The sequence below is a fragment of the Poecile atricapillus genome, chromosome 7 (genome assembly GCF_030490865.1).
Source record: "Poecile atricapillus isolate bPoeAtr1 chromosome 7, bPoeAtr1.hap1, whole genome shotgun sequence".
Lineage (NCBI taxonomy): Eukaryota > Metazoa > Chordata > Aves > Passeriformes > Paridae > Poecile > Poecile atricapillus.
Genome location: NC_081255.1, coordinates 15,053,838 through 15,070,478, shown reverse-complemented (window position 1 = coordinate 15,070,478; position 16,641 = coordinate 15,053,838). Strand labels below are relative to the sequence as shown.

Sequence of the window (16,641 nt, the reverse complement as noted above, 5' to 3'; positions counted from 1 at the left end):
CCCATATCCACCGCTTTGGCTGGAGTCCTGGCCGGCTCCCGGGGGCGGACAGCAGCCGTGCCGGGAGCGGGGCTGAGGGGGAGGGCGGGAGATCCCGCCCCAGTGTCCGTCCCGGTGCCTCGGGAAAGCGCCCGGCGCTGCCTGGCCGTGGGGTGGAAGAGGGAGCGGGCAAGAAGTGCGTGGTGTCAGACAGGAGCAGCAGGAGAACGTGTAGAGGAAGAAACGCTACCGGGGCGGGGGCCGGGGCGGCTCGGCTGCCCGACGGGCGGTGGCCGCCGGCGGGGGTGGCGGAGCGGCCTGAGGGGCCGCGCCCGTTCCCGCGCGCGGCCGCCGGGCTCCCGGCGCTGCCCCGGCCCCTCAGCGCGGCGCGGCCGCGGCGCTGGCGCTGCTCCCCGTGCCCCGGCGCCGCGGCAGCTGCGGGCAGGGCGGGGCGCCGGAGGGGCCCGCGGCGGCGACGGAGGGGCGCGGGGCGGCGGCCGGGCCCTCGCCGCGGGGCAGGACGGAGCGGGCCGCCCGGCGGAACTCCTCGCTGCGCCACGTGTAGAGCAGCGGGTTGAGGGCCGACAGCGAGCAGAGCAGCAGCCAGCTGGCGGCCTGCAGCGCCGGCGGCGCCGGGCGCAGGAAGAAGCCCAGGAGGCTCACCCAGACCAGGGGCTGGGTGCCCAGCAGGAACACGCAGCAGAGCAGCAGGACGGAGACGCTGCTGAGGCGGCGCTGGGCGCGGCGAGGCGGCGGCGGCGCGGCGGGGAAGGGCAGCTGGTGCAGCAGGTGGAAGTTGAGCACGCTGACCCGCTTGGCGCTGCCCCGCACCCGCCGCACGATGCCGAGGTAGCAGTGGAGCAGCAGCGCGGTCTGGCCCAGCACGGCCAGGGCGAGGAGCAGAGCGGTGTAGCGAGAGCTGCCGTCCGACTGGGCAGAGCCCAGGGTCCAGAGCCCGGGCAGCAGCGGGACCGGGAGCAGGGCGAGGGCCCAGGAGAGCCCGATCATGCAGCCCGTGTGTCTCCGCTGGTAGAGGGCCTGGTACACGCTGGGCAGCTTGGTGATGAGCACGTACCTGTTGAAAGCCACCAGCAGGTGCGAGGCCAGGGAGACGGTGAGGCCGAGGCCCAGGAGCCCCCCTCGGAGCAGCCGGTACTCCGCCGAGCGAAGGGAGGAGGAATTGGGGGGCAGCAGCCCCAGCACAGCCTCCTGGGGCATCCACAGGGCGCACACGCTCAGGTCTGCCGCACAGCCGTTCACGATGAAGGCATTGCTGGTTGTCTGCAGCTTTTTGAAGGAGAAGACTAAATAGATGACCATCACATTGGATAAAGTCCCTGAGATAGCTAAGACTGCGTAGAGCAGCGACAGAAAGATGCGGGTCCCGGAGGAGTCCTCCCAGAGCAGCAGCAGAGGCGAGCTAGCACTCCAGGAAGAGGCGTTGGGCATCTCGCTGAATGCAGCTCAGTTTTGACTTTGCCCTGTAAATCCCATCCTTGTCTGGGTCAGAAGTTCTGCTGCAGGAGTCCTCACCAAACACACGGGAGGCTGTGCAGCTGGGGGACTCTAAGGCAGGTTTCAGTCATAGAAGCTGTAAGGTCCAGAAAATGCTATTTGCAGTAACCATCCAAAAAATAGCAGTGTCCAAGGCAGGTAGGCAGCAAGAGAGTCCACAGATTGTAGCTGGTGAAGGTGGGTCCATAGGGAGGCAAATGGCTGTTGGCAGACCAGCGCACGACTGAGGTTTCTGTAGCTGTGAAAACAGCAAAAGCAGCAGCACCTTGCAATCGGCAGCAGAAACGGCAGCAACTGATACAAAGCTTTGCAGTTTCTCCTGTGCCACAGTACGTACACTGTATATCATTCCAGGAAGATTCAGCCCTTCCACTCTTCATGAATTATTCAGCAGATTTTCAACTTGTTAAATCAAGAAGGAAAAAAAAAAGAAAAAAAAAGCCAAACCCTATCATGCTCCAGAAATACTCCAACTACACAGTCTGACTCTTTTCTCCCTGCCTTACCAGTCTTCTGGGTCTAACCCATTTACACAACTTCCATTTGAAGCAAGGTTTTATACCAGTATCACTCACTTCTGTCTGAAATACAGTCCATAAACTAGAAATTCCTCTGCTGGATACTCGCTTTTTAACAGTTTTTCCTGATCTTATTTTTGTTGAGAGAAAGCTCAGTATGCTTCAGCAATTTTAATTTTAGAACTGGTCTATAATAACAATATACTTTCCAAATGAAATCTTTCAAACACAGTAAATAGAACAATCATTATAAGACAGTACTTATTTGGGGAAGCTGGTTCTCAATCTGAACATTTTACATCTCTTCATAAACCTCAGGCTGTCCCAACCCATAGGAAATCCTGCATTAGCACCCTGCCAGAGGTGAACACTGGTGTTGGTGAGCACACAGGTAACACAGAATCAGTGTAGTATTTGAAACTCCAAAATTAGTTCCTGGAGAGATGAATAACAGCTCCTGAGGTGGACTAAAAACTGACTGAAGAGAAGGCATGAACAGCCAATTCCCAAATGGAGAATAGTCATGGGATTCTCCCAGGAACTCTACCCTGCTTTACTCTAACAGGGACAAAATGTTAACTGTCCTTAACCTGGACAAGACTTAATAAAAAACTCAGTAAGAGAACTAACATTTACTTTGAAAAGCTTTTCAGATATGGAATACTGATTAATTTCATGATGAGCTTAAGAAAAAAAAGCTGCTTTTTCAGCTAGGTTAGATATTGGCTACAAAAGCAAGCAATTGCAGTTCATAAGGTATTACCTGTACCAGAGACCTTCAGAAGGCATTTCTAAATGCTAACAAATGGCAGTTCCAAAATAATATATTAGGAGGTAGTTATAGTTGCAGTATACATTTTATCAATTTTAAAAAGTTAACTTGTGTGGGTTAATGGATGTTGCAATACAGCACATCTTTTATTTGACAAAAAGGCTCATGTTAACAATGGGCAGAAATATTGATCCAAAGGTAGATTTGTTAAGAACATGAATATCTGTGTTCACTTTTAATTAATTAGATGGCTCATGTGCTTAAGGTTAAAGACATACCTCAGTGATTTACTTGATCAGGCCCTTAATTACCATATTTTTTGCCTGCTGCACTTTACAGTGTAGATCTAATCAAGTGTCAAACCTTTTGAGGCCTTTCATTGTTTAGCTGTCAGTAAAGAACAGTTATTATAGAAACTAAAATCCTCCTCTTTCTGCAGTACTGTAATTGAAAAATAGTCTCTGAATTTGTAACAAGAAATATCTCCCTAACTGAAAAGCTTCATAAAGCATACTTTAAAAGAAATGATGATGATTAACTGTTTCATAAGATGTTAGCCACAGAATAATATGCCCAGTAGAGACCTTTAGATTTATTTAATCCATCCATTTGTGTTTTTAGAGATCTTGTGTGCTACTGCTTGTTCTCCCAGAACCAGATATATTCATATTTGAAGGAACAGAAATAGCAAAGTTCAAGGACAAGTGAACACAGGATCTGAAATAATTTTCAGGCTATTTCTTAAAAGCTACAAGGTTCTAAAAGACCTTCTTGACCTTTCACTGTTCCAATTTTTTTGTAGTAGTTAAGAAGTTGATTGTTGCAGAATATTGACTTATTTATGAATAAAAAAATTGTACATAAGCTGGTATTTATGTATTTCATCTAATAAATCAATACAAGTCTAGAAAAAAGGCCAAGGGAGAGGTTAAGTCCTATGTACTAGAAACCCTTTAATTATCTATTCTTCCTGTTTATTATTTACTCTGCACATCCAAATCACCATCCATTATACACCCAAATGCAGTGGCAGAAGCCTTTCGTTGTCTTTTTAGATCAGACTGTCACCAGAATTTGGACAACTTGGAAAGCATCTGCTCTATTCCCAGCTTTCCCATTCCTTTTGAGTAACAGTTACACACTGTCCAGCTATTTCAAGAGGGTGATAGGAATACTAAGCACTAGTAAATAATAGATAAATAATCATGTAATATAACAAATTTGCTGAAAATCAGCAAGAGTTAAACAAATGTTAGAACCATTTGTGACTACATTTAAATTGAAGGAAGGAAAGACAAAAAGCTAAAGAAAGCTAAATTGTTTAGGATTCTTTTGCACAAAGAAACTGCCATTGGTGGAACTAAGGGACCTGTTGCACATGCAAAAGTCAAGGTATATTACACCTGTATAACAAGGGGCCTCACCCAAGAAAGATTCCTCAGTTCAGACAAAGCTTTGAAATTACCGTATTTTGAAATATAACCCCATCATTGTAATTTCAACATGTTGATTAAATACCTGGCATTTACAAAGCAAATACAAGAAGGTTTAGAGAGGTTGTTAAAAAAGGTCTCTCTCTTGCTAATGGCCTTTTGCAATGTCATCCTACTTTTAAGTATATTATATGGTGTACAGGAAAGAAGGTGATTTTGAAGAATTATATTCCATTAGAGATCAAATAATCAAAAGATCTAAGAAAAAAACCCATGAAACAAGGAAGTTTATACAAGCATTTTATTATCAATTAGCGGTATGTATATATATATATATCTACATTTCAAAATTAATCAGTATTTTATTAAGGAAAACTATTTATAACAAAGTACATGAGAAAATTCTTTATGAGAGGTAGAATTACCTTACCATTCATCTATAATTCATATACAGTATATTGTATATATAAGCACACACATATGCTACTTTGTGCATGTGTTACATATACACACTTGCAAAAATGTACAGTATTGCATGTAAATTTTATTCAGTGATTTTGATTTTTATAGCTGCTCTCAGTATTGCTTTTTAACACTTTCAGAACAATTTTCCATTGCAATTTGTGATCTGATCCTTTTAAAAAAAATATGTAGCAGTTCGGTTGTAAAGCAAATGGATGGTATTCACAGGTCTTCAGGAACAAAGACTGACTATTCGACTAAGTTTTGTTTTCAAATTTCTGCACATACTGCAAAAACAACTGGATAACAAATCCGGTTTTGTCTTGTACATGGGGGGAAAATCAAATCTTCACAGCTGCTTATATTATTTTCCTTACCATGCACTTGTGAGTTCTGAAAATTTTACACATGATCTTTAATACCTCCCTGTAACACCATTTCATCCTAAGCCTCATTCCTAAACACATCTGCCTGAACTGTACATTCCACAGAGTAAAGAGCATCTTTACTATGACAAAAACCTTCCATGATACAGGAGGCCACCTCAGCCATTTGCTTAAAAGCAAATGTAAAGATTTATGAAACATCCAATTGATAGATAAAAATTTAATGTATGTCCAACATTTACTGTGTGTTGCTAAGGAAATTGTACACATACTGCCAAATGTAGGTTAAAAGCATGCAAGTATGCAGTAATACCTAATTCATTGTACATTTTTACCAAATTCAGTTTGGTCTACCTTCGTTCTGCAGCATATATTGCATAGCAAAAGTTAACATTCTACACTGAAAATAAAATATAAAACCTTTAAGACAAATTGAAAGTGTGTTAACTGTACAATTGAGTCATCACAAATTTTTTTTTTTTGCAGTAGAAGATGCAATTAATTACATCACATCTCAACAAATATTTTCCCTTTATTTTTCTTTCATAGTGTTCCCTTAAGAAACATTAGCAGCTGGAAGTGGAAAGCAGACTGTGTATCAAGTGCTTTTAGTTGATATTGTAATAACAAGTCTCTCACTAGTTAGACTTCCATCAAATTACCAGAAGATCAATTAGTAAAAAAGTAAATTACATTAGGGTTTAAGCAATAATAATGGACCCAAAAAACAAGAAAAATCTCTTGTTCATAAAAAAAAAAAAGGTATCTTTGATAAACATGTACAAATTCTTTAAAATATACATTTTTGTAGCAAAGTAGACTGTAAATTAAAATATACTCTAGTTTTTACATAATTTTTATATATAGTTTACCAAAATATTCTCTTAATACATATTTTAACACTGTACACAAGTTAATAAATGTCTTAATGGAACTCATTAGAAATATATTTAAGCTGTCTCAACATAAAAAAATTTAGATTTGTATATAACATGGGGTAGTAATTTCCATAAATTCAACTTCAGTGCATCTGCAGTAGTCATTAACAATAAATTTCTGCCTGTTAAGAAGTCTCCTCTTGGTGTTAAGACTTTAATACATCTTGTATTGAAGGTTCCTCCTTTAATGAGCAGCTTGATTTCTTCATTTCTTCTCCATCATGAAGGACAGACTTGAAGAGCTCAGCAGGTTTCACCAAAGCAGCAAGGCTTTAGTACTGAACATACTCAGACTGAAGGGACTGTGCAGAGAAGAAAAACTGATTAAAACTCACTGGAGAGGTTTTATTTATATATAACATGTATTTTTCACTTAAAGAGTAGAGGAAAAACAGAAAGGAGAAAAATAAAGAATTGAAGGAGGACCTGAATCTCTACATAGCTAAAGATGAATAAAATAGAAGAAATTAAAATCTGAGTAAAGTCCATCAATTTTCCTATATCTACACTTTTCCAAATCAGTTTCTTGAGTATTAAAGGAAGTGTTACAACTCTTTTAAAATACCACTGCTACTGTAACTGAATTGTTTCCACTCGTCCTGAATGAGAATCCAACTGCTACTGTAAGAGTCAGCTTACTTTAGATGTCCATTCAGGTAATGATAAAGGAAACACACGATTTAGCTCATTATTGAGGAAAAAAGCTACATCAGTAATTACACAGATAAATTTATGTATGATTACCAAAACCAGATGAAAATGAAGCACTGCAAATGGTTCATCTGGATTAGTAATGAGTCAGTATAATTAACAGAAAACCATAACGTGCTCTACTGTATTTATTTACATTTCTGTTTCCACTCAAGTTTGAAGCTTTATTAAAAACTGATTAATCAGCTTAGACAGTATCCAATCATTTTACTAGCTCCTATACAGATGTTTAAGAAGTCATTCTATTAATATGAATCTTGTACAGTGATGAGCTGTCCCAGATTAGTATGGTTATAAAAAAATAGCAAATAAAACCCCCAAATGTATTTTAAAACCGCATCAGTTCTTCGGAATTAGAGAACTATGGGAGAGCAACATGACTCCTAAGACAGACTGGATCCTCACCGTCTTCTCTTCCAATTTCCTACTATTCCTAAGTAATCATTATAGAAAATGCCCTTTGGCACCCATAGTGGAACCTGCTAGTATAAGTGTATAATAGATTTATAGATACCTTTACAGCTCTAACTAGTATCACCAACTACTTTCCCCCTATATTTTAAGTCTCAGTGTGTATTTTCAAAGTTGTCTTTTAAATGCATGTTTACATCTCAAAGAGTTGAGACCATCTGGATATTCTTCCCTAGGTAGAAAAAGTGATGTCAGCATATAGATTTGAATACCACTGACTAAAAAATGTCTGTTTTTAGTAAGAGCAAGGCAGAAGGAATAGCCCTTCATTAACGTGTGCTTGAAACTTCTCCTCTCTTAATAATCCTCAAAGGCTTCACATTTTAAGAAATGTATTTTAACAACTGGAAAGATGGTTACACTTAATTAGCTGATCAATAAACACTTTAAAAGGCAAGAAATGTAGTTATTTCCTCTCATATGTTGTATAGTAATAGATTACGCTTTGACAGATGAAAGATGACCAGAAAGCACTGTACACTCTTAAAAGCAGTTAGTAACAAAGAACCGAGAACACCAGCCCTTCACTCAGCAGACAGCAGTAACCAGGAATTCTACATCATGACTTTAATAAAAGAAGCAAACCATAAATGAAAGATTTTGAAGTTCAAACTGTAATTCTTAAACTGTTAGTAATCCAAGTTACAAAAATATGAGAAAAAAAATTTCAGAAATCATATAAAAAGCTGCCAAATATCCAGCAGCATATATTATTTGGAAACAGGATAGTGTGTTTCGGCAATTTTCATTACAGATGGGTAGGCAGAGTTTATTTACTTTCAAATGGAGAAATATGTTTTTCAGTGTGTTCCCACCCTCATCATAACCCTACTTCACATCCCTATGATTTCTTCCTAATGTCTCGAAGTCTTCCTAAAGTCATAAAATCTTTATATAGGGAAATTATTAAATCTGAACAGCACTTTTTTCAGATTAATCTATGTGACTTCACATAAATTTTTATTACTAAAAGCATAGTGATAGGTGCAACAACTGAGCTACTGTAAAGTGTGTGGACTCACGTTTGAGAAATTTAAATATAGCAGGAGAGGCTTGTTGTTTTGATTTATTTTGCACTTTAAGAGCACGTATTACTTCTCTGAAATCTCTTCACATGTCTGAAGAGATTGATTGTAAAGTTTCAAAGCCTGTAATTGTGGTTTTCTCTTCCTTTTTTCTTTTAAATCTTTTGAGGACTTTTCTATTTTAAAATTTACATCTGCCATGACTCAAAGTATGGCCTATGGTTCTGAAAGCTTTATTAAAAGCAAACAAAAAAATCCAATCCATTTTTACAATTTGCTGGATTTAACACAATCTTGTTTAAAACAGAATTAAAAATAGAAGACAAAAAATCCAAAGAAAATTGACTGCTGAATTGCAAAGATGAGAGTATCAAATCAGTTAATGGAGAAGAAATCTCAGTGTGTATTCCTACAGTGGTCCCATGCCATGTCAAGCTTGTGAATTTATACTCAAATAACAGACATTTCTACAAAGAACTAAGAATTAGATAGTTTCACTACAGTTAAGGATATCTAATGAAGTTTATGCTGAAACAAGTGCTTAGATCACTTTCACTTTTCCTCTTCAAGAGAAGGCACAGAAAGCCTCGTGGAAGAGAATATAAGCAGCAAATCCGCTGAGACACTAGAACTGTATTTGCAGACATGAGACTGCAGGACCAAGTCAGCCTGAATTTGAATTCTGTTTCAAGACAGAATAACCCTTATAGCATTTAGGCTTATTTTTCAGGATTTGAACATGCCCTTTCCCCAGATAATTGCAAAAATGTAAGTTATGTTTTTGAATTGTGCAGCAACTCTCCCAAAACATTGTTGCAATAGAAGTGTTGCCACAGGCAAGAACTACTGGGAATACACAAGAGCCACTAAACTAACTCAGGATGCATTAGAGAAAATGCACACACATGAAGTGATCCTGACTTTACACATCAGCAAGATGCACTGGTGTTTGTCTGGTTTTTGCAAAGCCTGTCCTATTTTCATTAACGGTAAGTTCTTATTAAGAAAAACCATGCTACAGGTAAAGATTATGTATATGAATTTTAAAACACTGCCAACACTTCTCAGTTTTTGGCAATGTTTCCATCTTGCCAGTTTCCATGACAGCTATAGAAGCAAAAGGTGACTCATCTTAAGACTACCCAGTTACATATTCTTCAATAAAAATACATTTTAAAGAGCGATATTTGGATTTAGAACTATCGTAAGAACAAAGCCTTATAGCAGTACCTTAAGTGTGATTATAGCTGAAGAGAGTAATTCTGCAAATTGTTATTGTGAGAGATTCTGTTAATCAAAACACACACTTTGTAAAATAAAATATTTATTCTATTTGACTGAAACAGCAGGGTTTTTCTTTTCTTTGAAAATCAAGCTTTTCTTCCAGCTCATCAGCATGAACATGATAAAGTGGATTATAAGCTTGCACTGATGAAGGACAAAATCCTTACAGAGAAATACATGTCTGACAACAATAGTTATAGTCATGGTTATTTTTTATTCTTCCTTTTTGTTAAGTGGAACATGGAACAGCAGCATTAATGCTGTTTCATTGCAAAACAAGATTGGTGAATAACCTTCTCTTGCATACTGTGGGAAAAACTCCCTAATGAGCTTAGTGAACATAAACTAGAACTGAAAAATTGCTGTCCTAGCCATCTCAAAATGCTCCTGAACCACTTGTGATAACAAAGATATACAAGTAAGAGTGATAAGGTGATTTTCTAAAATCAAAGTACTGCATGATTACAGCTGGTTAGCTTGATATCTAACTGAGGGAAGGGAGATTTTGGCAATTAAGAGAAAGGGAATTAATCAGTATCATTCAAGAGTCCTTTGATGACCCTAGTGAGTAATCAAAGCACCAGGACATGTAATAGACTTCTGTCAGGTACATCACCTGATGTGCTCCAATTAGAAAGAACACAAACACTGCAACAAGCCTAGGCTGGGCTGTCACGACTTTCAAGCATCTAAAGCAGTGAAGTGGAAATGATTAAACAGAATTCTGTTTTTAAAAGAATTCTGCCAGAACTGGTATCTTGATACTATTCTGTATTTTGCTGATGAGCTTCAGACCACTGGTAAGTGCCACCAAAAGCAAAACAGCTGCATGTCTGTGGCTGAAGTGGTAAGGAAAAACCAATCTTCCTTGGTGGGTTAATTGGTCCCAGAAGAGGGGAGAGGAAGGACTAAAAAAAAAAAACAAAGATAACAACCAACCAATTAAAAAGAAAAGACATGATGCTTTTCCACAGTTTCACATGAAAAGAAAAAAAAAATCCCAAACCAAAACAAAAATCCCTTGAGGAATGCAGGGCATGGCACTTAAATACAAGAAACAGAAGTCACTATTATCAATGGCAAGAACTTTTTTTTTCCTCTCAGCTCCCAGTGCACTACAGTCAAAGAAAATAAAAGAAGCTATGTATTTATAAGCAGGATAGCACTGAGTAGCAGCTTTCTGGACCAGAAAGATTTAAAAAAACTAAAGAATTTGAACACTTTCCAAAAGGATTTTTGAGCTAACTTCACTTGTCAAAAGAAAATCAAGTTGAGATGAATAGCATGAGATAACTCCACAACAAGAAAAGAAGATAACAAAGGGCTATAACACTGATAGAGAGACAAGAAAGTTTCAGGTTAAAAGTGAAATAGTTTTAAGCATGACTCTGTTGAATCACTGGGACTAATCTTTCCAAAAAATTATGTTGTCCTCAAAATAAAGCATCTGTATTTGCCAGTGAGCTGCTCACTACCTGAAAGCATTCAGAGATTAAATGATTGAAAAACCTACTCTTGTCTTAAACCTCAGGACATCACAGTAACTGCACTCAGTCAATTGTGCATAAAACAGGTAACAATTTAATGCACTCCTCTGTGACTGGCAGAGATGCACAGGGCTACAGGGTACATTTAGAAGCAAATGCATTAATCAGAACATATCTGAAAAACATTACAAACAGGAACACTTTTTAGCCACTATTATGTATTGAAAAAATATTACTTCACAGGTAAATCATTGCACTTTGTTATGTAGACTTTGCATGGCATGACTCTTGCTAAGAAATGCTGCTTCTCACATCATAGCATCGAATATATAATATATAATATTTTTAGGTCACCTCACTCTTCAGAGAAGATTAGAGTAGCATCTTGTTTAAAGATCTTGCTGCATTTAACTGTGTATAACCTCTACTCCTCAAGAGCAAGCAACATCAAGCTAAGAATTATCCAAAGGTTATATCCTTTATACCCCTTATATCCTTCCATGCATCATTAAAGTCATTAAGATAGGGCGGAAGAAAATTAAAGATGTTCTTCAAACAGGAGATTTGTGCATTTTAGAAAATTGTTTTTCTTTAAAAATGTTTTCCATTCAACCGAAAACTTTACACTATGCCTCAGATATTTAATTTAAATTAATGTGTTAAGTGACTTCATAATTCTACTGCAAAGAGAGAATTTCCTTCCTCACTGTAAGCACCTCTCTGCTGTGAACTTGGCTATTTCACCTGTTCATGAATTGCTCCTTTCTTCTTCCTTAAACTACACAGTAACCAACATTCCTTGCTTTTCTCCCCATTCCTAAGTCATCCTTATCTAAGAAAGGCATGCTACAATTCTGGAAGTTACATTGTAAACCACCCCCTCTCCCCAATCAGATCTGGGGAAATTTTGTGCCAATGCCAACTACGTTGTACCTCGAGGGTTTATGAGATTAAGGAGAAACACAGCACTATTCTAAAATTTTGTAAATATCTAGACAAAAAATCCCTGAAGTGTCACACATACTTAATTTCCTGTCCTATGCTTATGGAACAAGCCCAAAAACTTGGTTCTCACTGTTAAAAATAATTTGTAGAATTAAGTTAGAGCAACTACCTCTCCAAAGGAGGTGACAGTTCTTAGCTTTTAAGATGTTATATTTACATTAGACCTTTTAAGCTTCTTGAGGAAAACAGGCTTACTGGTTCTGTAATGCTTGACATTATCATTTGGTATATCCTTGCAAATTCTGGGCTATTGTGAATGATGTCAGTTTATTTTCATGACTAAGTCATGTTACAGTTACAAGGAGTTTCTTCCTCTTAGGGTGCTGCATGTAATATTATGCATAGTATGCAGCTCTAAGTAAAATATGGAAAAAAGCCTTTAAAATGCTGCTGGTAGCATATAATTTACAAAAGAAACAACTGAAAAGAATGGGAATGGGCTGACTCTCCAAAGCATTACTGTTCAATACATAACTATGAGACAGTACTGAAAGTGAGACATTAAAAATAAAAATCAAATCAGCCAATTTACCATTTATTCAGATGAGTGATTGCTCTCACCCACTGTTGGTACACTGACTTTTAGTTCCAGTATACTCAACAGGAGCAGAGGACCAAACTCCTGAGGACTGAATTTCTGTAAGCATGTTGAATTAAAGACTGGGAACACCTAAAAAGGATGACTTTCCAGAGCAATGAGAATGCATGAACAAATCTAAGACTCATCAGTGTATCTCAAACATTCCCAGTTTGCTATACAGCTTTTCACTTCTCTCCTCATCTCTATGCCTGAAGCAATTAAATTGAATTAGTTCAACAAGAACAGTCCTCTTGTTCTAGAACTTGTTTAATCATAGAAAAACTATGATTTCTACATCTTACTTGAAAAATCTCAATTATATATAGTTTATTACAATCCCATGTAGTAGGGAAAAACAGAGTCAAATTTAAGAGATGAAGATGTGGCAACATTCCAGAATTCCCTTGCAAACAAATAAATTACTGCTGCTGTTTAAAGTAAAGTTTAAACTCAATGCCAAACAGTGATTCTAAGAACACGGAATATCAGCATTTATTTCTAGATAAACTGTAGTGGATAAGAAACTAATTTTGTTGTTTTTTTTAAACAAGGAGTCTGAAAGCATCAAATATTCTGAAGAGCCACTTTTGGTCAAGTAGATTCTACCAGGATAGAAGTAGGAAGAACACATTGAGTTAGAAAATACAGAATCACATTCCCTCAACTAACTTTAATGTTTTGTTTATATAGATTAGGTTTCAGTCATACGTGCAATTTAATTCCACAATGGAACAATGAGATTTTATTTCCTACTGTCATCTGTCCTCAGAAATAGCAATTCATACTCCCAAGCTACAAAGATGTGGCTTCTGAACTGTGAGTGCCATAACTGGCGCCACATCTCAGCTGTTAACAAGAGAGGAGGGTCTCCACTTCTGCAGGAAGAAAACACAGGCCATGAATGACCTTTCTCAGGACATCCCAGTTACGTGCAATGTACGTTATTAGCTGTCTTAAGACAGACTCATCACACTCAAAACCACTAGCAGGTATAATACCAGAACTTTCTTTATATTGAAACAATTTATCAGTGGTAAGGAGACAGAAGAGTGATGTGCAATACTCCAAAATTAATTTTACACAAAACCTATTTTATTCCCACCCAGTAAGAAAAATAAAAATCCTAAGTGTCAGAACTAATTGAGAGAGGCTGACAGGCTCCCTTAATCATAGGCAAAATCTTAAAAACAGTGTACTATTTTTTATAATTAGTAGGTTATCAAATCCTGGGAAACCAGGTATTTTAAACTGGTTTTATATTTATTGTAGTAGATATGATTATTTCTTCTCTAGAATAGATGAAGCTACTCCTGATTTCATAACTGAAGTTTCTCTAGTCTCTCTTTGAATTTTGTATAGAAACACTTTCAAGTTGCATTAGTTCATCTGTACATCCTCTTGGTACCGACTTTTATGCAGAAAAGAGCACAAAATAAGCCCAAGGCAGTAAAGCTGTTGAGGGATGAAAGCTGCAATGTGAAACCACTAGAAATATCTTGTTTATAATACTTTCTGCATTTGGTGTTAGCAAAGGAGTAGGTTTCAAGTTAAGAGCACTAATCGTTCAAATAAGCCCTATCTTTAAGGATATTCTACCCTCTGTTTACTATGATACATACTAAGGCTTCTTAGAATCTGTTACTGCAGAAAGATGAAGACACGTAATTAATTTACACACTGTGTTAAGGATAATTTGAAATAAAATCTAAAGAGTAAGAAGGTCCATAAAAAAAGTTAGAAAAAATGTTAAGTTTAGGTGTGATTTATTTTTATGAAGCTTCCATATAATAGATGCTTAGAAGAGATGGAAAAAAATGCAGCTGAAATGACAGGTAACAGACAAAGGTGCTGTTCAGAAACATTGGTGGAAGTCGGAAAATTATGCTGAGTTAAGATTTTTTTGCAATAGTTTTGCTCTCAGAAGCAAAGGAGAAAAGCATCAGTGAGCTGCCTGAATGTGCTGTTGGGACTTACAGGAATGGACTCTGGTATCGTGCTGGAGGACTTGTAAGGCCCATAAAGGAAGGCTGGCGCGTACTCATCTGTCACGGCGCTGTGAAAACTGCTTTGGCTGCTCAGGTTGTTGCCACTACTGCTGTTTCTGTTGTATAAGTTGTTGTTCAGTTCATGATTTTTTCTGTGTGGCAGCTGCAAGCTGCCATTCAGGTGACTGGAGATATGGCTTATAGTAAAACCTGTCCTAGAGGACGATGATGTCATTTTGCTCTCATCATCATCTGAAGCAGCATACAGGTTCCCTAGAGAACTGGCTAGTCTGGAGTTTATGGAAACGCTGAATGGAAAACACATGCAGGGAAAAAAAATATTCACAAGGTATGTAGAGACATATACAAAAATGCAACAGACAATTAGAAGACATTAGGTGAATAATACAGACCATTCTGAAATAATCTGTGTTGGCACACAGGTTCACTTTCTAGCTCCTAAGTAACGAAAAGCAGAATTCTTTGCAATGACTTTCCAAGGGTTGCTTATTCAAGCACTACACCATGGCCACCTTTCACCTCTGTCAAACCATACACACATACAGGAGATGGTGTTAAAAAGGTTTAGGCAGTATCTGATTTACACTGAAGTACTTTGTGGATGTGGAACAGTTTAAGAACTCTTTTTCTAGTTCTTGCAATCAGCTTTGTGATACAAGCCTTCAAGTAACCAAGAAGTAATATAACAAAATTTGAGACTAGAAGTAGGGTGTCCTGAAATACCTCAAGCTGGTTACTCTGTTCAGGCAAATTTTTCTGCACACAGTTATTAAAAATGCATCAATCATTCTGAGTGTCATTCAATATATACAATTACTTGGGACAATAGTAATAATGGAGCTAAATAAATAGTAATAATGGAGCTAAATAAATCAAAGGTTCATAAAAAATTAATTATCACTCAGTATTCTGAGAGTAACAGTATATAGACTTGTGAGAATATGTGCAAAACATCTGTAAACTGAGATGAATGAAAGAAACCTTAACAACCCACTTGAGCAAGACAGCACTGTTTCTGATGACACAATCTCAATAAAACTCTCAAACTAGTTGGATAGATTTTGGGTTTTGCTTGTTTTTAAATCTGCAGGCAACTAAAGTTTGGCTAGAACAGCAGATCACTGTTCTTGTTGCAAAGAACAGCAAGGGCTTCATAGGCTGCAGATGCACTGATAGCCAACCACCATATGACACTGTAAGCATTTGTACCAAAATGAGAAGAAGAAAAAAACCTTTTAAGGTTAGAGCCTGAGGACGCGGAAAGTCTGCTTATTCTTTCTGCAGGTGGTGAAGTAACTGCCATCACTCTGGAGGCCTTCAGAGGAGATATGAGTCCTTCTGTGCTACCTGAAGTATTGAGTCTAAAAAAAGTGCAGAGTTCCACTAAGAAGCAAGATTTTACAATTAAAATATACATCTCCAACACATATAGTCTTTCAGTACATAGACTGGTATTTCAAAAAGTGTGAATTATCAAGTCTGTGAACTCAACAGCAAAAACTCAAGTTTGCCTGCTTAAACTTATTTAAAAAAAACAAAAAACCAAAAACTGTCCAGATATCCACTCCAAGTATTTCCCCTGTGGCACCTTATTAAAAAGTTATAGGCTATTTTCACCTTGCTAATTTATGAAGGCCAAGTGTCTATTTTTTATAGATTTAAGTTTTATCATAAATTTTAGAACTCTAAATGTGAATTTGATTAAGACTACTTTTTGAGTTTGTAGAACAAGTACAAGTAGAAAAACCCAAAATTTTAGCTTTCATGAGGTCAGCATCATTTCCAAATGAAAAGTTTCACAAAGTTGCACAGAACATGCAGCTCTTTCTAGGGTGGGATTCTTAGTGACAAGATCCTTCATGTGTTGATAATGAGCTGTATGTATGTTACACTGGACTACTCAAATTATTACTGTAATGGCTGTCCACATTAATTAATTTAAAAATGAGTTTTCTCTAACCCTAGATCAGGGGATACAACAATCAGACCTTAAAGGATGAAAAAAACTTGGGTACAAGTCTCCAACTACAAGCATAGAAGAAAAATTACATTGAGCAGCTTAAATTACA

At 38.1% G+C, this 16,641-nt stretch overlaps 2 protein-coding genes across 4 annotated transcripts in view; both read right to left on the bottom strand.

Moving 5' to 3' along the window:
* Positions 1-334: 334 nt before the first annotated feature.
* GPR88 (G protein-coupled receptor 88) lies at positions 335-1,913 on the bottom strand. The gene has a single exon (XM_058843082.1). It carries the CDS (start codon positions 1,426-1,428, stop codon positions 358-360), a length of 1,071 nt encoding a protein of 356 aa, XP_058699065.1. The 5' UTR covers positions 1,429-1,913; the 3' UTR covers positions 335-357.
* A 2,603-nt stretch (positions 1,914-4,516) lies between these two features.
* The window catches only part of CDC14A (cell division cycle 14A), a 53,913-nt gene continuing 41,788 nt past the window's right edge, over positions 4,517-16,641 (bottom strand). For 2 of the 3 annotated variants that reach the window (XM_058842786.1, XM_058842785.1), the window contains 3 exons: positions 15,805-15,933; positions 14,541-14,859; positions 4,517-6,305 (listed from right to left, as the gene is read on the bottom strand). In XM_058842786.1, coding sequence (XP_058698769.1) covers positions 6,276-6,305; positions 14,541-14,859; positions 15,805-15,933 — 478 coding nt within the window. In that variant the 3' untranslated portion in view covers positions 4,517-6,275. The remainder of the gene's footprint in view (positions 6,306-14,540; positions 14,860-15,804; positions 15,934-16,641) is intronic. The other variant, XM_058842787.1, reaches the window with a different exon arrangement.